Source organism: Nipponia nippon, unplaced genomic scaffold, assembly GCF_047370975.1.
Source record: "Nipponia nippon isolate SJK-2023a ecotype South Korea unplaced genomic scaffold, ASM4737097v1 scaffold_5, whole genome shotgun sequence".
Classification (NCBI taxonomy): Eukaryota; Metazoa; Chordata; class Aves; order Pelecaniformes; family Threskiornithidae; genus Nipponia; species Nipponia nippon.
The window spans coordinates 68,811,287-68,838,168 of record NW_028262369.1 but is presented as its reverse complement, the minus strand read 5'-3'; the positions used below and the strand labels follow the sequence as shown (position 1 = coordinate 68,838,168).

General features: G+C 40.7%; 2 protein-coding genes across 7 annotated transcripts in view; one reads left to right on the top strand and one right to left on the bottom strand.

Annotated features, from left to right (window-relative positions):
- Positions 1–14,742, top strand: part of RFTN2 (raftlin family member 2) — a 38,018-nt gene extending 23,276 nt beyond the window's left edge. The window contains exons 8-10 of one of the 3 annotated variants that reach the window (XR_015698961.1): positions 4,051–4,129; positions 8,773–14,245; positions 14,652–14,742. Coding sequence is in view for 2 of the 3 variants with exons in the window: in XM_087733044.1 (XP_087589170.1) it covers positions 4,051–4,129; positions 8,773–9,042 (349 nt within the window). In the remaining variant the exon portion in view is untranslated. Of the gene's footprint in view, positions 1–4,050; positions 4,130–8,772 lie in introns of all 3 variants that reach the window. The other 2 variants (XM_087733044.1, XM_087733045.1) reach the window with 2 other exon arrangements.
- Positions 14,743–14,785: 43 nt separating this feature from the next.
- Positions 14,786–25,815, bottom strand: MOB4 (MOB family member 4, phocein). 4 transcript variants are annotated; one of them, XM_087733048.1, is made up of 9 exons: positions 24,792–25,496; positions 24,548–24,705; positions 23,306–23,368; positions 22,687–22,787; positions 21,071–21,113; positions 20,722–20,808; positions 19,038–19,117; positions 18,099–18,210; positions 14,786–17,164 (listed from the first exon to the last, which is right to left on the bottom strand). In XM_087733048.1, the coding sequence occupies exons 3-9, from the start codon at positions 23,330–23,332 to the stop codon at positions 17,033–17,035; spliced, it is 582 nt and encodes a 193-aa protein (XP_087589174.1). In that variant the 5' UTR covers positions 23,333–23,368; positions 24,548–24,705; positions 24,792–25,496; the 3' UTR covers positions 14,786–17,032. The 4 variants fall into 4 exon arrangements, with proteins under 4 accessions (XP_087589174.1, XP_087589173.1, XP_087589176.1 ...); XM_087733047.1 differs by lacking the exons at positions 24,548–24,705; positions 24,792–25,496 and adding an exon at positions 25,570–25,815; XM_087733050.1 differs by lacking the exon at positions 24,548–24,705.
- Between the last annotated feature and the right edge of the window lie 1,067 nt (positions 25,816–26,882).

The following is a 26,882-nucleotide window of genomic DNA, read 5'->3' as shown; positions in this document are numbered from 1 at the left end:
GGGATATGAGAAAACAGAGCATGAAAAAAAGTGCATATGATGCAATGTTTGTTGTATCCATCCATATCCTGGGTATTTAAATTTTGCCAGCAGTCACTAAAGAATTTTTTTGACCAAAAAAACAGACCAAAAAAGAATATAAGAAAGACCCACAAATAATATTAGTGACCTAAAGAGCCTCCTGCATTATATACAGCCCTTACTAGGTAAATGTTTTCAAGACAAGAGTTTGACTAATTATGCCAAGTTCAGAAGGTATATAGCAAGGATAAAATGAAGAGTCCTTTTAGGAGTTAAATCTAGTGACTGGGGGAAAAAAATCATTAGAAAATACTTTGCTGGTAACTTGGTGCTACCGCAATTACTAATATGACATTATCATGAGTTTGTAGAATTTCATACATGTTTGTGGTCTAAAATTAGAATTATTTCTAAGAGTTTTTAAAATTTTTTCATTAAACAGAACCTTTAAGCCAGGAGACTTATCCCAAGCTGATGTGTGTCTCATAACTGAAAGTCTAGATGTTGTGCAATTCCAAAGGAGTGCAAGACTTTATTTTGGGAAATGCAAAAAAAAAAAAAAAATTAAAAAAATTATCTTGCTTCTTTTGTTCATTTTTCAGAAAACTTTGTCTAACCTTAATTTGTATAGAAAATGTTCATGGATAAAACTTTGTCTAACCTTAATTTGTATAGAAAATGTTCATGGATAAAAAATAGACCTGTAAAAATCAGAGCCATTGTCAGTACTAGTTAGCTTCTAGCTTGACACTTGTTTTGGGGGACTTATTAAATATATACATATAATAAGAGGACAAATTTATTGCCCATACATCATAAGCAGACAAACAAATTGATGGTGTTTTAACAAAAGAGTCTTCATCCCTCTTAAAAGAAGAGACAGGAAAAAGGCTTCAGCAGCCTTACTCTGCAGTGACCTTGATTTCCCCTCACTGATTACCGTAGTCCCTGAAAATGGGCAAGGCAGACTGTCCACGAGCGCCGGAAAGCAAGCAGGCATATACAGTGCAGAAACACTGACTTTGTGGTTATTAATTTATCATGACAAACTTCTTAATCTGAGTTTTCAAAATGCCCTGACTTACCCAGCAAAGATGGAATGTGGAAATGTGAGGGAAGCTATGGAGTGGCTTGTTCTAAGCACTTTTTCTCATTTAAATTCTGTGGAAATCCCACCGTCATTGAGTTCTTTGTGAATTAAGCTCATAGCTGCTTTGTCGTGTGCAGCATTTTAATAAGGTCAGACTTAGAAAATTGTTAATTTACTTATTGTCTACTCACCATCATGTCCTTTCTCTGTTCTAGTAGAATTTGTACAAGCTGTCGTTTAATGTTTGGGTTTTTTTCTTTTCGCTGGAGGAATGCAGACACTGTTACAAAATAAGCCGTAGGCTGTTCCCCATGCCGGGGACTGTGCTCAGCCTTCTCTCTTAAGAGAGATTTCCCGATTGATATTATCAAAACAGACATAACTGAGGCAGGGAGAGATACCTGGCCAAGTGGGATAAGGTTGCAGGATTGCTGATTTCCTTGTCATAACATAAAATTGTAACACATTTTCTTTTAACGATGCAAATAGTGAGGTAAGGACTCCCGGAACAGGAAACCTGGTTAACTTAAAGAAGCTAATAAGTTTGTTCTTCTGCCTCCTTGTTTTCCCCACAAGCTGGAGTTTAAGATAGTTCTCTGTTCTCATCCAAGGCAGGCATGCGAAGATATGCCGTGACCTGAGTTCAGCTGGACTGAAAGGAAGATTGTGAGAGGCCAAACGCATCACAAAACCATCATCACTGACTGTTGATGAGACGTAGCTGGGTACGCTGGGAATAGTGCTGTTTTGTGCACTTTCTCAGAGGTTACTTCCAAGAGCTCTACTGGGGCAGGCTGTTAACAAGCTCTTCCTGACCTCATAGGAGCAGTTATCATCCCTGATTTTTCTTGGAGCAAGTCCCTAATGTTAAACAAAAATTAATTCTATCAGTCCTAGCCCTGACATAAAAGACAAATCCGTTTGTCATGGTTTAATCCCAGCCAGCAACTATGCACCACACAGCCGCTCGCTCACTCCCCCCCCCCGGTGGGGTGGGGGAGAAAATTGGAAGGGTGAAAGTCAGAAAAACTCGTGGATTGAGATAAGAACAGTTTAATAATTGAAGTAAAATGAAATAGAATAGTAGTAGTAGTAATAATAATAATACAATAGTAATATACGAAGCAAGTGATACATGACACAATTGCTCACCACCCACCGACGATGCCCAGCCCGTTCCCAAGCAGCGATCGCTTCCCCCCCAGCCAGCTCGCCCCAGTTTATATACTGAGCATGACGCCATATGGTATGGAATAGCCCTTGGGCCAGTCTGGGTCAGCTGTCCTGGCTGTGCCCCCTCCCAGCTTCTTGTGCACCGGGCAGAGCATGGGAAGCTGAAAAGTCCTTGACTGGTGTGAGCACTACTTAGCAACAACTAAACCATCAGTGTGTTATCAACATTATTCTCATACTAAATCCAAAACACAGCACCATACCAGCTACTAGGAAGAAAATTAACTCTATCCCAGCTGAAACCAGGACACCGTTATCTCAGCTTTGTGTGTGGTTAAGATTGTGACATACCCATATTGAAGTACAAACTTACATTATTTTAGTAGTGTTTTCCATAATGTTGTGCATAATAATACTGTGTTATGATTGATAGAATAGGTAGAATCATAGGTATTTGAAATGAACTCACTACGTGTCTCTTGTGTTTCTATTTTGCTACTTTCCTTTAGCTCACTCTTAAATCTGTAGTCACTTTTCTGCCGAAGTATTTCAGTGTCTTTCCTTTATACGCACAAAGATCTCATTGAATACTACCCAGAAGTAGGAGTTGGGGGGGGGGAGAAGAAGAGTTTATCAAAATGTAGTATCTGATATTTAGAAGAGCACAAGAATCTTTTAAACCCTCCCATTCTAGAGCTCTGGTCTTGCAATTCTTACACTCTTTCAGTGTCGAGCTTTGGAGTACATATGCAATCAATGTTCTGACCTGTATTTCTGATGGAAAGGTGATGAAAATAAATACATAAAAACTTCAAGAGGATGTGTCACCAGTACTAAAAGAGTGTAACACTTTTGAAACATCATATCAGTAACATCTGATTTGGTTTTGAGGGAAAACTCTGCCTTTTCACATTTATTTTCTAAAAATATTTCATTTTGGGGGAAAAAAAAATTAATAGTGCTTCTCTAAATTATATCTACCACAATAGCATCAACATTTGTAGAGTTCCAGGACTAAAAAATGAAGTTCCTCTTTTTTTTTTTTTCTCCTTTATTTATCTTACTACTTTATTCTCTTGTCCTTGCTATGCATGTACCTCCCATGTACAAAACGGCCAGTGTCTTTTATCTCACTGTGGATGCAAAGCTTATAAAAACTGAGTGCTCCTTTTATCCATAGGTGGTGAGACAGCGAGCTTATCCCTCTGTGTTTGTTAGATGTCACGTTACAACTGGAAAACACCTTTTAGTTAGCAGTAAAGAATGTTACTTCCCAAGTTTCATACCACAAAGTACTGAGATATTTGTTGAAACTGTGGATCTATTGAGATTGGACCTATTTGTTGTGGCATTAATAGGTAGTAATATGTTGCTGTATATTTGACAGTGAAGAGACCTCAAAGAGTCTTGCTTTCATCTAATTTCAGACATAAAGGTGCAGACTTCGATTAAAAGTAGGAACTCTGGTACTTAAACTTTCAAGAGAAGACATGTTAAATAATTCTAATCATAGTAATACAAATTTTTGTTCTATACCTGTTTTCATGTGCAACACCTTAACCCAGTTCTATGCTTCTGTGTTTTTTTTAAAAATGAGATTACAGAACTGTTCAGGAATTAATAAACCAGTTAATGCTTGGCAGTCTATCCTCTTCCCACTCATGGACTTATGTACACACAACTTATAGTTGACTCTGAAGGTATGAACGTATTAGAGTGACTATTGTTGCCTTTAAAATATTGAAACAATTTTCTTTAAATTTTAGTGAAGGAAATCTGGCAACAAAGCAAGTTGTTTTTCTTCAGAGACCTGTTATGTGGAATGCTGCTGTCCAGACACCAGAGGTGAGTAACTTGTTTATGGTATTAATATAAACAGATTAGTACTTCACATAATGGTTAGGCACAGAAACAAACTAGACTTCAAAATTAATGGGAAAAAAGTGGCAGAAGGAGGGTTCACTGGAAACAAGTTCAAATTTGTGGAGGGCTTTTGCAGCTGAACTCATATGTATGTTTTTTTTTTTTCTCAAACGTATACCTCTCAAAATTAAGCCATAGAGAAAAGCATAAGCTTGCTAAAAACCTGTTTTGTGCTAAGAAATTACTGTGTCTCAGGTGGATGAGGTTGGCTATGCTGTAAGTATTTCTTTAGAAGTCTTCAGGAAGTCTTAAATATTCTGATGCAAATCCTGGATCTGTTGCACATGAAAAAGAAAACATTTTTGAGGTCAAAATAAAATGTTTGCTTTCACACTTGTATAAGAATACAAGTGTCAAGCTGTGCAAGGGATACTGTAACATGGAGGTTAACAGGCTGAAGGGCTGTTAGCTGTTGTTGCATGGAAGTGTGTGACAGAAATAGAGGATTTGAAATCCCTGCAGCTGGACCTCAACAACTTCTGGGCCTTGTTGAGTGAGGCTCCCATAACAGTGGTTGTATAAAAGTGCTTCGAGGCTTAAGTAACCGGCAGTCACCACATTCTGCTCAGAGTCAAGGTCACAACAGTTATTGCACCTGTACAGCGCTATAGTAAATCCTGCTGTGGCCAGAGAAGGATGAGCTGGTGGGCTCTTCTTTTCCAAGTCTTTCAACATCCTGTGATGGATTTTTTTAATTCTTGTTATTTCTGTTTTTCAATGGCCATTCAACATTTTTCTAATCAACGCAGCTTTCCTGTGATAGTCTTAAGCAGCTATGAAAACTGTGGACATTTTCACTCATGTTCAGCACCAGAGTAGTAACTTCACGAACTGTGTAATTTGTGGTATTATATACTACTATAAGGCAATGACACCTGGTCTGTTCTTTCTCCATCTGTGTAAATAGTTCCATGGATCTCTAAATTTTACATTCGTATTTGATCTTTCTCTGTCCTTTTTACACTATATCCAGACTGTTACCATCATCTGTATTTTCCTCTGCTTCGTATTTCTGAAATACACTCTCCCTTCTTTTGTTCTTTTCCAGGCTTTTGCTTATCTCTAGCCTAACTTCCTTCTCACTGTGTCCCCTGATAATTACTACTTCCATGCCTGGAAGAACTGCATTCAACATGCACAATTAAAATCCTGTTTTATTTTTTGTCTCTACCACCATCTCAATTCCCAGCTAGTTCTTGTACACTACTATCTATAATTTATTTCCTCATTTACAAAATTTGAGCTCTTTTTTTCTTCTCTTCAGTGGTCTGTGTAGTTTCCCTTGCCGATGTCTTAATCTCCTCTTCCATTCATGCCCTCTTCTGAATTCTGCCAGTTCCTCATACAATTTTTTCCTTTAATTTCCCCCTGTGTACGAAGCATCTTCAGCATTTAGCTTTCAAAGCTTCTGACCCCTGACCCCACACCGGACTTTGTAGTCTTTACATTCTTTCCTAATACATTTCTGAAAGTATGTTTTGGAATGTAATTTTGATACCACTATTGTAAAAACCTTATTATGCCCGTCATTATCAAATAAAGTCATAGTTTTCCTGATGCTTTCCTACTTTTTTTAATATTCTGTATAATAAGGGCATGGACTCCTGATATGAATACTCTTTCCTTGGTAAGGCATGTTATTTCTAACTATAAGCATCTCCTAAAAGGCGGCATAGCTACATGACACAAGTTAGAATGGTTAAGACTGGATTCTGCCAAGAGATGTAATACGAACCAGTTCTGTAAAAACGTTCAGTCTGAGGAACTGATGAATCTTTGAGATGTGGCTTAAATTAAAAATAGGAAGCATTATGCTCACAGTTTAAATTCTGTCACCCAGTTGTGAGGTGATCAGCAGCTGAATGACCTTTCTTTGGTTTATACAAATAAAATGGTAGTGTGTTTTGCAGTCATTGTTTTACTTTGCTGTAGTGGGAAACCTTTGGCTTAAGCATTAACATACTGGTAATAAACAAGAAATAGCTGATTTGTAGCCGTCTACATCGGGATTACATCAGGATTACCGTGTTTAAAGTCTGAATAAATGTAGTATCTAAATGTGCTTCTAAAGTACCAGTGAACGTTTTACTTCTCCACCAGGAAATTTCAGTATGCTGAGGTCATTTTAGCATGGGATAAATAGGTAGTTCAGGCTGAAGCTGAAACATTTAGCAGAAGTAACATTTTCCTTTTGTTTTTCCAATTACGTTGTTTTTCCCCTAAATTTTAATCTTTTTACTTCATTGCTTTTTTACCAAGATGTCTGAATTGGCAAACAGCATATTACCTTCATTACAATTTAAATTCATAGATTTATTTGTAATACCTAACTGTTATAGAATGTCATACTAGCTTTGCATTGAGTAGCTAGATGTCAAGTGCAAAGCAAGCTACCGAAATTTGAAAGCATTAACTTTTGCTCTAGAAACTTTAATAAATACGTTTATTTAAAATGTCCCCTGGACATTGACAACAGAGCTGTACAATTTTATCAAACGGTTGCAAATGTTTTAGTAAAAAGATTTAATTCCTGTGATTCTATATTCTTGGGCATGACATCTTAATTTTCATTTGTACTGCCTATCTTTTCATTGGTGTTCAAATTACATTAAAGCTGTTGTTCAAAAAATTTTCATGTCCACAACTTAGGACGTTTTTGAAACACAGAAATACTTAAGATATCTAAAATGTTTTAAGTTCCAGAAAGCTCTCAGAGGAGGACATCCAAGATTGAACCACGCAGTGCTTGAGTTTTCTGGGTTTTTTTCTTTTCTCTTTTTTCCTTTATTTCCCTTAGGCAGACTTCTCCATCCTCTTACTGTGGCATCCAGGCGAAGCTTATTTCCTTCTGTTTCTCTTGAGGCAACACTATTTCCCCTTAGTATAATTTCCCAATGTCTCCTGTAACAGCTTCCCTAAATACATTTCCTTTAGCCACAAGGGCCATTGTTTTTACTCTTTCAAAAGGGTTTGAGAAGAAACTTCGCAATGTGCAGAAGGGGGGCACAGAACTTGCCAGAGCACGGCAAAAAATAGTTGTGGGGTGTTTTTGCTTTTAAAGTATTAGCATTTGTGCACATCCCCCTGCAAGAGTGCTCATGTCCTTTACCCAGCAAAACGCAGCTCTGTGCTGAGGCTGGATTCCTTCTTAGCTAGGTGTCCTCCTCCTGTGGACAGGGCTGTGGCCACTGGCAAAGCATCTCCTGGTTTAGCAATGCGTGTGCTGGCAGCAAGGCTCCAGGCAGGGACCCAGGGCACTTCTGCCTTCCTGACCATGCTCCTCTGTTGCAACTCAAGGCACTAGCACTGCCTCTGGAGGTGCTGCATCATCACAGATCCGAGTACCTCGGGTAGCTCCAGGTCCTAAAATAAAATAAACCTTTTATCTATTTGTAATGCCTGAGAGGACCCTGAGCCTAGTCTGATAGGTCTATTGTTTACATAAATCACAATCTGCTTACTTTTCTTTTTGACATTGGCGACCATCACTTCAATGAGAAGCACATCAGGAGATCCCAGTACGTAACGTCAGACTGTATGTATACTGAGTTCTTCCTGTGCCAGGTCTCTTTGCAGCCCATCTCAAACTGCGGCACAGGATAGCTGCTGACTGCCATCTGTGTAGATCCACCCTGTGGATGGAATGCAATTCTCAAACTTCTGAGGAGGCCTCTGAAGGTCTCTGTGGGCAGAACTGGAAAGATGGGAAAGTATAGCAGTCTTGCCATTAGATGGATTAGTGGGAAATCTTCAGTCCTAGAAGTGGTCAGATCACACTCTTAAAAGAGCTCAATGTCAGTGGAGTTTAATTCACATCTTTATCAAATATTGCATGCTTGTTGAAGCTTCTAGACAGAACTGTGTTTGGGGAAGGGATCAACAGCCACTGACTTTCAGAGCAGCTTGCAGGTGAGGGCACTAGCCAGACATTGTGCGTGGTGGCACGTCGATAGGCGAGTGAAGGAGAGCGAGCGTATGCCTGCAGTGGCAGGTGGCGATGGTGGAGCTGTGTCAGCTGCGTGCCCGCCGCTGCCTGGCCCTCCGGTCAGGAGGGACCTCTGCAGCTGAGAGGAAGCTGACAGCGGGAGCTGTGCCGCCCTTGAGCATTCATCCCTGCAGAGCACAAGAAGGGGCAGCACATGCATGTGCCGTATGGCATAAAGCGTCAGAGTCAGGGTGTGCTCGGTGGGTACGTTAGGCACAGAAATCATGCTTTCTTCAAACAGCTGATTTTAGCATGGGTTAAGATTTGTAAGACTTTCTGGATCTGCCAAGCACTACATAAGAATCGAGCGTGTTGGAGCACTTTTTCTTAGCGTTCATTTGTGCTTTCTTGAGTCTTGACTATGTCTTGTATCTTCTTTGTCTCTCAAAATTTATTTATAGAGAACAAAAATGTTTTTTCTCTAGAGGACTTAATAGTTTAAACCAGAGTGTTAAATGCTCCCTTATGTTAAAAATGCGTCTCACATTAAATCCATGTATGACTCACTGCAAAGTGTTTGGCTTTTTTTTTTTTTTTCCCCCAAAATAAGCTAACATTTAAACATCCTCTTGTATTTCAGAAGAAATCCTTAAGACAAGTTATTGGGGAGGAAAAAGGCAAAGTCTCTAGCAGAAGTGTTGGATTAGACACAGCTACTTCTTGCCCTGTCGAAATTGGACAACCACCTGATGAGTTTCACCTATCTCCTTCTAAACAATGTTGGCTCAAGGAGGGATCCTCCCAGTATGGAGGCTTTCCAGGATTCAGTAGCAGTGACGGAGTATTAAGGGAACTGGATGATGGACAATTTGACCAGGAAGATGGAGTCACTCAGGTCACATGTATGTGATAAAGTAAGTAACTGCATCAGATGGACATGTACATAATTCACATGAATGTTTAAAAAAAAAAAAAAAAAAATCGTGCTACTTTAAATGTATTGGTATAATCCTATGACTTTTCCCAGACTCATTTTGTATTTTTGTCTGTTTCCTTGTTGTGTTAATCCTGCTGTAGTAATAATACTACTGCAAAATAATTTGGTTTTCTGTCTCTCTTTAATAGAATAACTACATGACTGGGTGCTTTGCTAACTTGTTAATGCTTTTGACAAGCAAAGAAGCAAATGCTGCAAAACAGTGACAGTTTGAATTGTGTAAGAGGGAAAGGAATGAGGATGTTTAGTATTTTCCACAAGCTGGAGGAGAGTTTATTGTCTCTTTTTTTTTTTTTTTTTTTTTAAAGGGTGTTGTAAATATTGGTGGGGGAAAAAAGAAGAATGAATTATCTGGCTGTTGTTAAGTTTTAATGTAATTTTCACTTTACTTGCCTTATATTTCTCTAGGCTTTTGAATTTATGCAAGTCTTACACTAGAGTGTTAATAATTTAAGCTACATTCAGACCTGGTATGTACAGAAAACCTCTGGAGGCTGTAGGCAGACACTTGCTCCTGTAATATAGTTTCACCTATGCAGGTTTTACCAGGGTTCCTTGTACATCTAAGCAAAAAGCTATCCAAGCATACAGCTTGTATAATGATGTATTCATAATTTACTCATGAGTGGAAATTAAGAACCACTCGCCCTCTGAAAGATAACTTGCGGTCTATGAAAAAGTAGTTTGAGAAACTCGCTATGAAGCATTGACAGTAAGGTGCACAATGATGCTGCTAACACATAGGAGGAAGAAGCAGGCTAAACTTAGTAGGCAATATTAGATGATAGACTATATACAAATATGCTCATGTATATATAAAAAATTTCTCAGCTAAATGTATCTCACATCTGGGTAAAGTGTATTCAACTGCATCAAATACCAGAAGGAAAGTTCAGAGGAAAGGATGAAGCTGCTGTGCTCCCATCCTCAGCGTGGGGAGGAGCTGCTTGCGCTAAGGGAGGGTAACACTGGCGGGGCTCTGTGGGGAGAGGCATGAACAGGAATTATTTTTACGCTGCTGTCTAGAAATTACATTTTACACAGGAGAAGCCAAATGAAAACGCATCTCCAAAAGATAAATGTGTTCATAACTAAAAGTTGCATATTTCAGTTGGTTTTAGAAGCAAAAACTATAAATGCTCATCACACTTAAGCTAATGGAAATTAATTTGGTCAAAATGAGAAACCGGAACAGAACTGAGCAAATGTATTCACAACACTTCTCTCAAAGTTTGTAGTATAGCACACACATCACCCAGGGATTTTGATACCTGTCTGTGTGTGTTGTACTGCAAACACTGAGAGAAATATTGTGAATACATTTAACTGCACCACCCCGCTCCCCTGGTGTGGTATCCCACCTGCTGCCATGGGACTCTCCCTGTCCATGGTGGTAGATGCTGGCACTAAATGCAGTGGGCGAATTAATGCAGTGAGAGGAACACCGATAATTGACTCCAAACGAGCACCCCAGAGATGACCAGGATGGTGGGAGTCAGACCGCGATCTCTGTGGCAGGGAGCTGTGCAGAAGGAACGCTGGCAGAAGCTGCTTATTTCAGTAAACAAACAGTAACTCATGAAAGAAAAAAAGTTACACTTGCTATGATAAGCAAAAGTAGTACAAAGCCTTAGTGCTATTTCAATTTATTTTTACAAGGGGCGGGGGGGAGAACCCTTTCTACTTGCATGATTGTCATCATGGGAGCTTGAAATGATGGTTGCTTTGGAGCTGCTTCCCAATATCATCATGAAATTGTTGTAGGCAGGCTTGTTTATTTCACACTTTGAAAGAGCAACTCCAACAACTGTTTGCAGCAGGTTTGGTTTGTTTTGGGTTTTTTTCCCCAAAAAATTCCACAGCCCTGGAGCTGGAGACATGCCTTCAACTTTTTTTCCTGTTGCACGTTGTTGAAAAGGGCAGCTTCTATTTTCTCACTTGAATTTCTTAAGAAAAATGCTGGCAGGCTGGCAAAATAGTTCTGAACTGTGACTGTTCAAGAGCCAAATACGTGCCAGTAGGGCAGGAGGACTGTGCACACCACGGGGAGCAGGAGTACCTGTGATAGTAGGCACGGTAAGAAATCCATTCTTGCCAAGGCTTTTCTCCCTGCTTTCCCACCAGCACCTCGAGGTCACAGATGTGGGGCACGAACCTCACGTTCATTCCCTGTCTGGGGGCATCATGCGGAAGAGGATGGCCCCGCTCGGGGGGGAGAGTGCTGGGCTGGGTGTTCCCCACACAGCCTGACCCAGCCAGTCAGCAGCAGGGATCTCCTCCATGGTACGTAGAGGTGGGAAAAAATTATGAAATTACATGTTACATCTGTCTCTGGCAGAAAGCCAAGTAACTCTAGCATATTAAAAATGGGGCAACAGCTGGTCTTGTGCAACTTGGAATATGTTGCTCTACTTCTAGAAGTATTTTTCACGAGTTATCCAAAACTCTCATGTGTGTATGTAATTTTAACTACTGGTGGTTTTCCATGCAAGTCAAACCTGTAAAAGCAGCAAAAATTGGTCAAAAAACCTAGGAATTCTGAATGTTGCAAGTTAAAGCTTTTAAAGTATATCAAAGAAATTACTGACCTTTCATAAAGCAGTATCCCTGCTTAGGATGGTTAACAGTAGTGAATCCTAAACCAAAACTGAACTAAAACTATTTATATAACAAGTTACAATGTATAAAGTACTAAACTGAATGCAGTTAATCTTTCTAGAATACATTTATTGGATGAAAAAATCATTTAACTGAGATCTTTTCATATCAGCTGTTGAGAATGCAGAACATTAAAATAAATTAGTATTTTTTAAAAAGAACTTTTCCCCTTACAATTAATGGGATGTACACAAGGGAGATTCTGTTTTGGAACCAGGGTAGAAATTGAGCATGCTCTGGATGTCCACAGGTACACTGTAGAACATCCCCGCTTTTAGCAAGAAAGGCTTTTCTTCTTGAAGTGAAATAAAGCCATGTTCCTTTTCAGTAGCCCACAGTTCTAACTGTGCTTTAGTCCCTGCTCTTGAATTTCACAGGTGCTGACTGCGCTGCAAGCCTCGGCGAATGTCTTTCTAGTCTTTTTACTTCAGTGTATATATGCTACATTGCCTCCTCTGAACCCGCTCAGCAATTCCTATATAGTTAAGGACAGCTGTTTTTATTTTAATGCCGTCTGTCTCACAGTATGTAAAGTGGCCCCTGCTGTAGAAACATTAATCTAGTTTGTTTTCCTAGCTCTCTATTGTCTTTCACCTCACAGGGCTACATTTAGGCTCTGTGTTGGAAAAAACTATACAAAATACAACTCTTCACCTCAGGGGTGAAAAAGTCAACCTGACAGGAGCCAAGACAGAGATCTGTAAAGCAAGTGGCATGGAGAGGGTAGCAAAGGAATAAATTCTTCAGCGTTCTTTTTTTGATACAAGAACTCAAGGGAATCATGAAGTGGCAGGTTTGAAACAAATCGAGGTACCTGTTCAGCTAACTCTAGAACTCCTTACTGCAGGATGCTGTGTATGAAACAGGTGACTGTATTAAAAGGTGACTGAAAAATTCCTGGCGGGGGGGGAAATCACCCTATTCTCTCCGAAAGTCACGGAAGCAGAAACTGCTGGAGACTGTGAAAGCTGGTCTGACTGACGGCACGCTTATCCTGTTGTTCAGATTATTGTAAGCACCAGTGCTTCATCCCTGGTGGGCGCGTAGCTGAGAGCATTCCCCTGCTGCAAGGCTTGCTTTCAAAAATCAGGGAGAGTAAGTTGCTTGCTCAGCCCGTGTGAAGACTGTGCAGGAATTCTCTGACTTCATGCACGAGTTGAAGGACACAGAATAAACCACCAGTCTTCCTAGGGCGTGGATGCCGAAACAGAAATAACTGAAAACGCTTCTAAAACAAATGATAGAAAACCTTTTATTTCTTTCTTTGTAGTTAAAAATTCTGAAAGCCAACTATATCTTACTTGGAAAAGTGAAGAGGGGAGGGTGCATTTTGGGTATAGGGAATTCTAATTTAAGCTACTTGGTTCATCACCTGGTCTTAGACGGGCTAGAGCATTAAGGTATGCCTTTCTTAGTGTTGTGACCGGCACTGTCCATTAGTTAAACTAAATTTGTGAATCAGAAGAGCTGTCAGAAAGAGTAACTCTGGCAAGATTATTTTTTTTTTTTGGTATGCTCCTTTTTTACATATATGTATGTACAAATACTGTTCAGTTTTCATTTTACCAGTATGTATTTTACATATTCACTTTTTATTGAAAGAATTGCAAAACAAACTTAAAGCATGGATGCATTCTCTGAAAAAAAAAGTAAGTACACTTATTTATTCAATAACAGGGCTTCCATTAGGAGCCTGTGTGTCTGTACTGCAACAGAAAAGCCCCTTACCTGTCTGTGACAACAGAAATGCCCTGCAGCTGTTAAAAAGAACAGAGAGAGAAGGCAACCCATGCTGTTCAGGAAGCTCTGCAAAAGACTGTTTATACTGTCTGATTCTTAAATTGTTTGCAGAGGAAATGCTTTTCCAGTGTTTACAAGCAGGGAGAAACTAGCCACTGGGGCGGGGGGGGGGGGGGATAAAAACAACCCACAACGTTGTGCTCATAATTGTCAGAACAGTTTATTTACATACCTGGTCAACTGCAATGAACTGCTGCTTCACTTCTGTGTTTCTGGTCTGTAAAATACACTTCTTTTTGTAAAGCTAAGATCGTTTCTATATTTCTGACAGGAAGCTTCTCACCATTAAAAGCACTTATCAAATCAGCTACCAGTTTCTGTATTATGTTTGCCTTACGCTGACCTTAAACGGGTTCATCAACGTGTACCTTTCCTCAAGCCAGAATTACCTTTCTGCAGTCTTGCCCATACGCCCGTACGGCTCACAAGGCAAAGCTTGTTAGACTTACGGCCGCCTAGTAAAACCTGACTAGGTTCTCCTTGTCCTCAGTCTATTAATCTTTTGCAGGTAAAAAGTGCGGGTTGGTGTCTCGACAATTCCCTACGGCTTAATTCAGAGAATAGCATTAGTTAGGATTTAGACTTTTCCAAGCCAAATTCCTGCATCAGAATTTCGACAACTGGTGTGAATTAAAGAAGCGAACATTTCTGACTCCAGGTAAGCGTAACTTGAAAGGGAGAAAGTGGTTTCAAGGCACTGGTGTGGTGACATGTTCTGATCTGTTTAAGCAGATAAACTTCGACATCTGAGAGAATTAAAATCTTAAAAGGAAAGTGGCAAAATCACCGTGGCCGAGTTGTTGCAAGAAATGCTAAGCCAAACCTCAGGGAAAACCTCAGTGACTTAAGGAAAAAGTCATCTGAAAGCTCTCCTTTGCTTATAATGTGCCCTTGCATCTGTGATGCACTATCATCCTGCGCTTATTTTGGTATCTGAAAGGGCCTCTTCTAGATCTCCCCTACTTTTTCATTGTAGAACCATCATTTTCTGATTTGAGAGATGTATAAACTTGATGTCTGACTTCAAGATGCTAATGAGTATTGTATTTTTCTACTTTTGAAAGAAGAAATACAACTTTGCTCCAGCACACCTTGCAGCAGAGATGGGAGAGCACCCAGCTTTCTCTTGGAAGCACTCAGTTGCCTGCATTCTTGGATGACGTGAAAAATGAGAATCACTTACCAAAATATAGCGGTATGGATAAAGAAACAGTTTAATTTTATCTTTTTTTTTTTTTTTTTACAATATAATTCAAAGACAGTCTTGATTTCCCTATTATGTAGAGTCTAAATTAAACCTGTTAATATTTATTAGACAAATCAATGGTTTGCTTAGGCTAACTGACGTTTTATGGTACCATTCAGGCACATGTGTGTACACAGTACTCATGTAAACAATAGCAAGGGAAAATACAAGCAGTGTTTCACTTAGGCCTTATATAAAATCAGCTTGGTATAGCAAGTCAACTTTACAGTGCAACTCTGAATGAGAATAAACAGGATTTAAACTTCCCGAGTTTTGTTTTGAAGTGAAACTCTTAAAGCATAAGAGGAAGAAAAGAGGTTTAAAATTTTAATGCAGTCCTGAGCACCACATCATTTTCTTCAATTTTGTAGAGGAAACGTAATTAGCAACACCAGTTCCATGTTTTTGCCTGTCTCGGTCACCATGGCCAAAATAAGCATGCAGGGTGACTACAACAGCAGACTGTAACAAAACTAAATACGTTTTACTACCTCCGGAATACAGTCGTCCTACCTGCAGTACAAACTTCAAGGTATCTGTCAAAAATCAGGTAACCTGGTCTATGCGACACAAGTTATAGTTAAGTGTATAGACAGCAACTAAAGCTATGTTCACTCGGACAACATCTCATGCAATTACCCTGCTGACAATTAAATAACAATGATAAACATGAGACACAAAGAGCTCCTGAAGAATACAGCTGTTGAAGTACTTAAGCTTAGTCTCTCTATTTTCTCATTGTTTAAATTCCCTTTACATCCAGGTGGTACAGTTGCTTGAGGTGTGCTTGATTCATATAAAGAAAAATAGAATTTAAGGCATGTTTAGTATATTATGAAAAAAGACTTACTAAAAATAGGTGGACTCCCTTCTTTCCAAGTAAGTACAACTCAGAAAACAAAGCGTAGATTACAGAAACTAGCTGCGTTAGCCTGTTCCGACCTGCTTAAAGAAATAAAAAGAGGGCCCCTGGCAACCTCAGAGAGAAACAACGAGCTAACTTCTTAACAGCTAAGCAAAACTCATTTAACATAAGAACACTGCTCGTGCTTTTAGACCTGGCGTTCATGTACGCTTAGCAGTATGTCTGCTATATCCATCTCAAACATTTAATTCTATCGCTCTAGACATAACGCAATTAAGCAGCACTCATGGAAATTGTCAGTTATTGCAAATCTGCAAACACAACTTGAAATAAACATCTGATAGGGAACAGAAGCATGAATCCAAATCTTTCTGACAAGTAATATAATTCAGGTGAATGAAGAAAAAGAAAATATGATCAATTCTTGCGAAGAATCAGGTTCAGTATTTCAAGTACTTAGAATGTTTTTACTAGGAATACAAGCAAAGACTGTGCTAGCGTGTTATGTAGTGTAACATGAATATTTACGTGAGGTATAATCTGTAAGCAGTTGCCATAAATACGCACAGGTACAAGCCATTGACTTCTCTGCCACAGTTACTCTTTAGAGAAGTTGTGGACTGGAGAACAGAAGTCTGCCTTAACAGGTCAGAACCTGTCCCCTGCTGTGCACAAACCTCCACTGTTAACAAAAAAACAAGTCCAGGAAGTATGTTAAGTGTATATTAAGAATATATATATGTTCAATAGCATAGTGAAATTATCCTTTTGGTATTAGTAATACTATAGATCCTATTAGTATTTGGATATACACATACAGGAATATGCACATCCAGAAAGTAAATCTTCAAAGCCATCTTAAAAAAATAAAAGCTAAATTGGGAATAAGCTACATTGCAAGAAGCTTCCTGCAGAATTATGTATTTAAGGTGATAATCTTTGAACGAAGACTTAATAGAGCTACTGCATTAAAAAATGGCTTGCTGTGAAATCTTAATCTCACTTTTTTCCCCACCCAATCAGACACATCTTCAGGATTGTGATTCAATGATTGTTTAGCAGCAATTTTAGAGAACTGTAAATTCTTTTATTAACAGGCATTATAAACAGATACTACTACTTTTATTTAAAAACCATGAGTGCCACATTGATGAATATACAGCTCATGAATAACTTAAAGTATTTCCCATATTAAAAGGCAATGCACACAGCATACAAAAGTATACTAAACAAAGCTATGAGGATACGTGATTGAAGTGTCTAAAATGATATATACAGTACATAATTAATGTTCTCTTTATATTCAGTACAGGCTTCTGTACTGCCAATTCCCATCATGCCTCACTCTCCCCTGACACTGAATTCTGCACTTCTTCTTCCAAAATTGGTACAATCAGGTTATCCTTGGACATCAGATTATACTTCATCACAAATTTAGTGAACCGGTGACACAAGAAAGTTTCATTCTGGAGATGAAAAAAAGGGGAAAAAACAATATATACAGAAGGAATATTTTAAACAATTGAGGAGAACATACTAAAAAAACCCCTCCTTATATATAATTGCCTCATTAGATTTACAAGTCTTAGAAAGAAGTCGTAATGGTCAAATGGTAAATGTATATTACTTTTAAATCTTTCCTTCACTGCTTGCTTATAGTTACTGCAATTAACAAAAAACCCTGCTGAGGTTCAGGCTTAAGTCACAGCTCAATTCAATAGCACTTAGGCAAGAATATATTCAAATATCAATGTAGCCCTGATCCACTCTCCAAAACAGGATTTTAAGGTATTGTGAAACTCCTACATACGCTACCCCCCACAGAACAGGGCACAACCATTCCGTAGCTGTTCCAGCCACCTTAAGTGGGATTTGACAAAGCGTTCCTTTTACATCCAGCTGTGCCCCTTGTCTCCTTTCTATCTATTTCTATTTTTCCATTTTAAAAGTTGGAAGTTTACTGGAGGTGCACAAGCTGCCACCAGTTACTGTTTCTTTGCAGTTTTACAATCATAATTCCTTAATTGTTGGGTGACATAAACAAACAGGAAACATATATACATAAGCAGTACTAACTATTTCAAGTGCTTGAATACATTCAGGAATCTTTAAAACAAGATGAATTTGAGTTATTTGTACAAAAACTCTCAAATTCTGACCTTTTGTCCAAATTAAGGGAAACCATAACTGGGTAAACTAATGATATAAATTAGTTTTCATTTTTATATATGTATGTATAACAGCATTTCAGTTCTTATAAAACTGTAATCTACTATAATCAATACTTCACTTGAATGCAGATCTTCTGGTAGGATTAAAAGAAAACATGTAATACAATTACATCACAGCTCTAACTTCAGTAAATGCCCTTCTTTCAAGATGTAATTTGAAGCGACTTACTTCATATTCATCAAATATCTGCCGGTGATGAAAATAAGCATGTGAAAATATTCTGTAAATCCTTCGGCACACTGATCCTAATTTGGCTACAGAGGATTCCTTTATGCTAACCCTGCAAGCACCAGGAAAAAGGTTAAAACAGGTCTGCCGAAATGACTACCAAGATACGTGTTGAGATGAATTCTGATTTTTAAACTATACCGTATAATTGCGTATGAAATTTAGACTTAAGTGTTGCAGATATCTGTGTCTGCAATTGCTTATTTTTGCAAGGAAGAGAAAAACATTAGTGCATATTCCACATTTTAAAATTGTACTCTGACTACAAAAACAGTTTTGCCTGTAGTTAAACATCATCAGTTATTCTGGTAAGGGCTGGATTTCTGGTTTCTAGCATTGATGGGCAAAGGGAAAAAGCCTTCCAGTTGTGCCTCCTTGCCAACACCAGATTCCTAGAGAAGCACAGTTTTGACTTCTCCAGAGAGGTTTCCATGACCCAACGCGTGGGCTGCCCATTCAATACTCTGTCTTCTGTGGTCACTGATGTCCCACAGCAGATTGGCGTTGGCTTCTGGAGGTTTTCTGTGGCACAGTGTTTAAGTCCTTTGAGTCACTGCATCTCTCTAAAGGCCACCCTGTTCCTTAGGTTGGCACTATGTCAACGGAAGCCCCGTAACACCAACAGACATCAGTAAAACAGTTTCCACCTAAAAAGCACCCGTCAGCTCCAGTAAATGGCCAACTATTTGAATAGGCAGGAATTCTTCCTTGGCTTAAGTGACAACAGCTCTACCAACAAGTGACACATCCTGCAGGATTTCTGATCCGTTCAGTAGTAGTTCACGAAAAATGCGTTACGCATTTCCACGTGCTTTCTAAGTGTTTAGGTGCCACCTCTTCCCTCCCTCTCTCCCTCCTCCCAAAAGAAAGCATTTTTACCTGCTGGGGAAATATTTATTGCTATTCAGAAGACATGCAGCTCCGTCAAGTGTGTGTCTGGTGTAGTCTATAGCAGGACACTACAAAAATAGACAGTGAGTGAGCAGGTGCATGATTGCTTGCATGACATCGATTATGTTTCCTGATGCTTTTAATTTCACTGGTCATTTTTATTCCCAGAAGTTTCACATAACGTCTCTGAAGGTCTAACTACATTTCCTCCTTAAGTGAGCCATTTCTTTTCTCTGTTTCACTGCCCATATAAATTATTTCAAGAAAAAAGTTACTATGGAAATGCGATTAGGCATGAGTAGTGAATTTTATTGCATCTCCTTACGTAAAGCTGTAGAATAAGACTATATACTGGAAGCACACTGAAAGGAAAGACAATCATTACCTTACAGTTCATTTGTTTTCCACAAAGTCAAGTTGCCAGACTCTTTGTTTTACAGCCTAAATTAACACCTTATCAAAAAACCCAACCAAAAAAAAAAAAACAAAACCTGCACCCAAGTATATCAATGCTTTTTACCTTGGCAAAGAAAAACAAAATCATTAGTATAGCTAAATGTATAACAAGCCAAGCCCTGGCTCTGCAATCAAATACATGTAGAGAAGAAGGAAGAAAGTAAAGATGAACTGAGACAGGCTGCAAGCAGGAATGTCTGTCCATTTTGCCATTCCCCAATTTCAGGAAGAAGACTTCTCAGTTACACATTTTTGTCAGCAGTTCAAGGTTGCGTGACCCGCTATCTGACCATTAGTTGACAGCTATTATCAACATGGAAAATGGCAGATGAACGATGCACGTTCAGAGATAAAAAGCAGCCTGAAGTTCTCCAGTCTAGCTGAATAAAACAGGCATACTGCATGCCACTATACTGAGTGGTGATGTGGGTTAAAGGAGGGAGTGGGAAAGAAGCTGGCCTTCAGAGCTAAATCAAGGCATCTCAGGAAATGAAAAACAAACAAACAAACAAACAAACAGAAAGCTTACAGGACAAAAAGGATATGGTGAAGAAGAACCAATACCTTATTCTGGAAGGTGAAATACAAAGATAAATCTGACAGACTGCACTATCACCGTAACCAATAGCAACAGAGAAAAACCTTCTGAAGGCAAAAAAAAAAAAGGTATCAAGTGGTTCAACAGGGGATCTGAACAAAGTTCAAAGTAATTGGACACTCAGGTAGACAAGCTACTGCCATGCTGATAACCCACTTGACATGAAATATTTTTATGACTCCACTACGTTTTAGGAGTAACTTCCCTAAGAATGTGCACATGTGGTCACTTCCAGAGTGTCAGGCTCATGTGCCTACTGCTACAGATGGAGGCCAAAGTTTGAAGAGGACAGCCTATTCTCAGCATGTACTCTTCTTTCAATTGAACAAAGACCTTTTTCCATTGAGTTTCAGGCTGTCTCAGCACAAATTAAGAGAGAAAAGAGGGGAATGTGCAAAGTCTCTAATAGTGTGGTAAAAAGAGGCTCCTTCCTACCTCATCCCATTCTTTAGTAAACCACTACAGAATGGGAACGAAGGAAACCTCAAGTGATATTCTTAACCCACATAAGCTCTCAGTTTGACTAAGAAGCTAGCTATAATAGTCTCCCCATGAACATATGAACTGTGAAAGAAAATCCTACATCAATGGGGTCAGTTTTCCAAAATACATCCGTACCTCTTTGGGAGTTTTATGAGCTGCACAAAGAAAAATCCATTGTTCAGTTGCTGTCATCTGAGTACATGTGTCTGGGTGACATTCGCTCTGTCAAAACAATTGTTCAGTTATGAAAACCACCCAACAGCAAAAAGGAGCCGATCTTTTCAAATCACTTTCTTGCCCTGTCCCCCACCAAAAAGGGTCATTTGCCAGAAATCTTTAAAACTCTCAAAAAATCTTACCTGAAACCACTGCTTAAGCCTATGTGTATAAATTTCGACGAAGAAAGCTTTACAAACTCTGCATCTTACAATACAAAAAAAGCCTCCTCCCTGATACAATATAAAAATATCAAGAAAATAATTACCTGAAGCTTGACAGCTAGTCCATTGAGCTCAAGGCAGAATTGTCTAAAAAAAATGTGAACACAGCAGCATCAAAATCAACAATTTGTTTTCCCACTAGACACATCGAGTACAAACCAAGGTTATACATTCTGATCTTCACAGATCTCTTAATGTTTTTGGAAATGATTCTTGTAAAGTGGAAAAAATACATTAGAACATGAAAAAAAAAAAATCATACTTAAAGAATACCACCAAATAATTTCAGCTGATGTCACACCTAAAAGGCAACAGGCTAGGAATTAACACGCTATAAAAGGACTACAAGTTGAGAGAAACAGAATTCACACCAGCATACTTTTTTTACTCAGCAAAGCAATTTATATTTTTTAATTTTTAGGTGACAGTAAAGGCTGAGCTTAACAAATAATGTAGTGGGAGTGTTTAAGATACCAACTTTGTTATGGAAGAAAGTGCTATTTCACAAATAGAGGTTAAAAAAAAAAAAAAAGAATACTTCAAGAAAATTAATTTCTTGAGAGTGTAAGTTTTAAATTCATACAGCTGGATCATTCCATCCTTGTAAGATATACTTCCTCCAGATCAATTAATTCGCTAAAGTCCCACCACAGATCATTAACAGAGTGGGACTTCTAGAAATACTGCTTTCACTAGAATGAACCTGAAAGTGCATTCTTTAAGAGAATTCACCCCTCCATCCTACAAGAAAAATCTGAATACATTTTCCAAAAGTGACAAGTATTTAGTGACAAGTCACTTCTATGAATCTGGAATCATTTTCGGCGTATGTGAAAGGACAGAGGAAATCCTTAAAATGTGTCTTTTGCAATTGTATGCATTGACTTTTTCCTCTTTTGAGGATTCCCCGCATCTATTCGAACTATTCTAGACCAGAGGAGAGAAAAAGAAAGTCGGAGGCAAAAAGTCAGGATATATAAATCTAGGAGTAGCTTAGAACTATTCTTATTCCTGAAAGTGTATTTGATAAAGTTACAAGCCACACTTATAAGAAAAAAATCAGGACACAAGGATACTGAAGTAATGCCAGGAAAAAAGGATGAATACGTATGTATTAACAGGGTGTAAACCTACTCTACAACTGAAATACACTTTCAGGCACAAACTACCTAGGCTGAACGTATTTTTTATACTGCATAAAACAAACTGAGAGAAGGACAGAAAGTTTTGAGTTTCCTTACAACCAGAAAAAGAACTGTAAGATATAGGTACTCTTGCTTTCCCAGCTAAAGCCTATTTTCCTGCAAGCTCTAGAAAAAGCACTGGGAGCATCTGGAAATCACATTCCCAGTTAGTGGAGATGAAGAACTGATGATACTACGAGAAAGGGCTATGGAAATTCATGACTATATTTTCATATTCAAAACATGCTAGTACAACTTTTGAAGTGAGGTACAAACATTTTCTTAAAAAACATGAAAAACACTAGATCAGAACGCATCATAAATCTTTAGAAAGAACAAGAAATTCAGAAAATAATAGACATATCAAGTTTCATTTAAGTTACTTTTGATCTGTCCTATTGAAAAAGACTCACTACCACCATCAATGAACAAAACTTAGAATCAGGACACTATGTTGACAAAAGATGGATTCTTACCTTAAATGTTCGTACTTCCATACACCTTCATCCTGGCCTTCAGGAGGTTCAAGGATCTTATCAATGTTGGAACAGTCTGCCCTTATGTTTTGCTGAATATACTAGGAGAGGGGGAAAAAAAAAATCTGGATCTTGTTGTAGTTATAGTAAGACAGTATATTTAGAACGTTACATCTGTGGGGGATTTACTTACTTTTTCTCTTTACTTATGAAGTGACTGATGGACTAAATAGTTAAAGAGTAGATGGGCAGGGTAAGAAGACTGGTATTAAAAAATGCCAGATCTGAAAAATGCCTTTCCTCAATTAGAAAAGGTAAAAGAATGGGTAAATTTTACAGCTTTTTTACAACATCCTTCTCAAAAGAAAAGAACCCCGCACGAAACCCCACCATTTTCATAAATCTGATTTGTTTAAACCAGACATGGGAATCCTAGTTATTTCTGCATACACAATTAATAATTACAATTTTTTAATATACGTAGGGTGCTTATGAAATTCATTCCTGTGCAGCAACATTCTAAGCAGATAAATAGCATGCCCTGTTCCCTGTTTTTTTACCAAGATACAAAAGCTGGGAAACTGAACTCATTAACAACATTTCACCTAAGTAAGAATACCTGCTGAACAGCTAATGTACTATCCATTTCTTCAAAGGATTCATCAGGCCAATTGTAGAAATCCTGTTAAAAAAAAAAATAGTTTAAACCAATTTAACAAAAATAGAAGGGGAGGAAGAAAAGTGCACAACCTACAATAAGCCTGAACATGCAGGAAAATAGATGCAGAGGTAGTTTATACAATTCCAGGAAGCTACATCTTAACAGAAGCAGCACACAATCTTGGCAAGAACAGGGTGAAACGGGACTTACGCTCCTAATGTCACAATAATAGAACATCTTGAAATGAAAGTTCTGTGTAACTCGGCATACTATAAACATCATCTCTCCCCCACATCTTGCTATAACACCTCTATAGCCTGTATTTTTTAAATGAAATATTTGCATACAGTGCCCATTTTACACATAAGACCACATAAGAATGGGGGAGAAAAGAGCTCTGTAGAGAGTAGCATTATTCAATTATTATTAAACTAAAAATCCCAGTATCTTCTAGTAATAACACGCCACTGAAAACATCTTCCCTAAACTGAGATAATATAACACAGCGTTGGTCTAACTTGGTACTACATTCTCTTGGTCTGGTCAGTATGCTGCCTAACTTCACGGTTACCAGCTCCGCTCACCCATGGTGTTTAGTATTGTTAATGACAAAACCCTCCTGAAGTTTCACCTCAGATCCAGCCGTACCGCGGTGTTATGCAGCAGTTCACATCTGGTGCAACTGTGACAGTCGCAGACATATGCATTCCTTACTTTGCATTTTTCACATCTAAAATTTAGTGCTACTCCCTCTTATTATCCAGAGATACTGCACATCAGCCTCCCATAGCCATCCTAGCAGATGCAATGACTCACTGAAAACGTTCCAACTGTAAAGCTTAGCAATCTGTTCTTGAGAGAATACGCATCTCCAGAGAAAGGAGTGAATATCCCGTGTTGAAATATCATTAACTAATTGTATTTACATACTGAATAGCTATACCACAGTGTGATCCAAAATTAAAACTTAAATACAGCCACAAAAGAAAAAAATCATATGGTTGCATCACTATACACAAAATTCTTCAACCTACATGAACGTTATAGTATACTTTATAGTGTTTGACCAAATCTAGGTCTATGTCCAGCTTACTCTTTTTTCAGAATACCCCAGATTTATCAAACAGAAGGCACACATTCCATTTCCTTCATAAACATGTATAGAATGAACTGATTTACAGGGTTGTGTAATAATTTTACCTCTGTACGCTATGACAAAGAGTAGGAGGAGAAGAGAGATGCATTTTCCTATGACATTGTGTCATATACTGCTCCATTTCCGACCATGAGCTCTCCTCACAAGAGGGTGAAAAAGTCTTGCGTAAAGGCCTCACAGAAGATTACACCTCTGAAATAATCTAAAAAATGTAGCTTAAGTGTTTGAGATGTACCTTTTCAAGATGACCTTGAAAGCCCAGAACTAAATCAATTTCATTTTGCTTACAAGAAACGACCTGGGAGCAGCCCAGGTGCACTGTGAGAGGAGGGCAGGTTACGCAAGGGAAGGACGGCTGCTCTCTCCAGATGAACAGGCCAGGCATCCTCCACCTGACGCCGCAGAACTCCCAGCCGAGGCCTGCGTGTGAGATCACGCCGTGATCTCGCTCAGCTGATTATGCATTTCGTATTTTAGCAGCAGCAGCAGGAATACACTGACACGTATGAGAAACGCAGCCCTGCGCCTGCAGAAAGCCTCAGCTCTAGGAAGCGGCACTGCCTCGGCTAATTCCCGGTTATTTCACAAGCGCTGGCCAACGCCACCGGTGCCCCCGGCGCTGGGCGCCCACCGCCGCGAATGGCCACCGCGCTCCGGGACGCGGCTCGACCCGGCAGCGAAGGGGACGGGACAGGGCTTGCGCTCCCGCACCGGAGCCTGGAAGCCCCAGGGAAGCCCGGCGCTCGCCCTGCCGGGCAGCCGAGGGGCCGCCGGTGCCGCAGCGACCTTTCTCCCCGGGCCCGGCAGAGAGGCGCCCCGTGGGGAAGGCAGCCGCCACGGCCCCCGCGGCCGGCTCTCGCCCAGGCCGCGGCCCGGCTGCGGGAAACAAAGCGATCCCGCGGAGCGGGGCCCGCCGCCCCGGCGGCCCGGCGGGCGGCGCTGGGCCCCGCTAGGCCCGGCGAGGCCCGCGGCGACGCCCCGCCGTCCAGCCGGGCCCGGCGCCTCGGCGGCGGCGCTGCCCGTCCCCGACCGCCAGCCGGCAGCGGGCCGCGCGGCGGCGCCTCACCTGGGCCTTGGTGCCCGGCCTGTTCCGCCTCAGCACTGCCGTCCCCTCCGCCATGACCATAGTGACAGCGGCGCCAGGACCCGGATGCGGCAGCGCCGGGCGGGGCGGCGGGCGAGGGGGAGGAACGGGCGCTGCGGCTGCCGCGGCCGCCGGCGGAGGGAGGGAGGGAGCCACGGGCGGAACAGCCGCGGGCGAGCAACGGCGGGGAGCGGGAACAGCCGCGGGGCGGGGCCGCGCGGCGCGCGGGGGCGCCGCTTCTCGCGAGAGGAGCCGGGAGGCGGTGAGCGGCACTTCCCGCCCCCGGCGCGGGCGGGCGGCCCTGAGGGGCGGCGGGGGACGGGTCCCGGCCCTTCCCCTCCCCTCCCCATCGCCGCTGGGGATGCGGTACGTGCTGCTCCTGCTGCTGGCCGCGGCGGGGCGCGGAAGAGCCGTTCCCCGGGCGGGGCCGGGGGCCCGGGGCCCGGGCGGGCCGCTGGCGCTGCCTGGCGGCTGGGGCCTCTCTGTGGGGCAGCGCCGTGCGGGCACCCGCGGGTTGCCCGGGGAGCTGCTTCGGAAGCAGAGCTTTCCTGTGAGCCCTGCGGTCGTGTGTGAGGGTCGACACCCCCCCGCACGCACCCCCCCGGGAGGCGGCGGCGGTTGTAATGGTGGGCCCTGCCGCTTTCTGTCCGGGTTGCTCGGTGCCTGCCCGCGGACGCGTGAGCTGCGCGGTGTTTGAGGCCGGTTTCGTGGCGGTGAGCAGAGTTGTTGGTTTTGTGAGACGAAGTCTCCAGCGATTAACGAGATGACTGGTTGTTGAGAAAATGCGTTCTTCGGGTTTCGTCCCGTTTCATCAGCACCCCTCCGTCAGCATCTGGCTGTGCGTGCTCTCCCCCAGAGTCCGTCCTCGCCTGCTCTGCACCAGCCTCTGCGCAGCACAACCGAGCCTGTGAAACTTGGTACAGTATAAACCACAAGAATGTGAATTTTTAAAAGTATTTCAAGTCCTGTGTTAAAGATACATAGTTGTCAATGCTAAAAATAATGAATAAAAAAAAAACCCACCCAACAACAGTGATCTGGGGCAAAATACTTCAAACAAAGTAGGTACAAAGCCTTTCTAGGCCTTCAAAGGCAGGATTGACAGGTTTGTGAGTTTGGTGTGCAGAGGTCACAGACTGCTGTGCTAATGGAAAACAGAGTTAGCTTGGGTTTCAAGGTTTACTAAGCCGGGTGTTAGATGTGTTGACTGTATTCGGGGAGAAAAAAACATGAAAAAGGCACTGTTACCTTATAGTTGGCTGATAAATGGGTCCCTGTAACAAGCAAGGAGACAT

What these genes read in the sequence shown, in the direction of transcription:
- MOB4 (XM_087733047.1), bottom strand. Translation starts at nt 25,629, where the DNA reads ATGGTCATGGCGGAGGGGACGGCAGTGCTGAGGCGGAACAGGCCGGGC. An exon ending in TGGAAGTACGAACATTTAAG is followed by an intron (nt 21,114 to 22,686) that starts GTAAGAATCCAT and finishes CATTTTTTTTAG; the next exon opens with ACAATTCTGCCTTGAGCTCA. An exon ending in AATAAATATTTCCCCAGCAG is followed by an intron (nt 18,211 to 19,037) that starts GTAAAAATGCTT and finishes TGGTGCTTGCAG; the next exon opens with GGTTAGCATAAAGGAATCCT.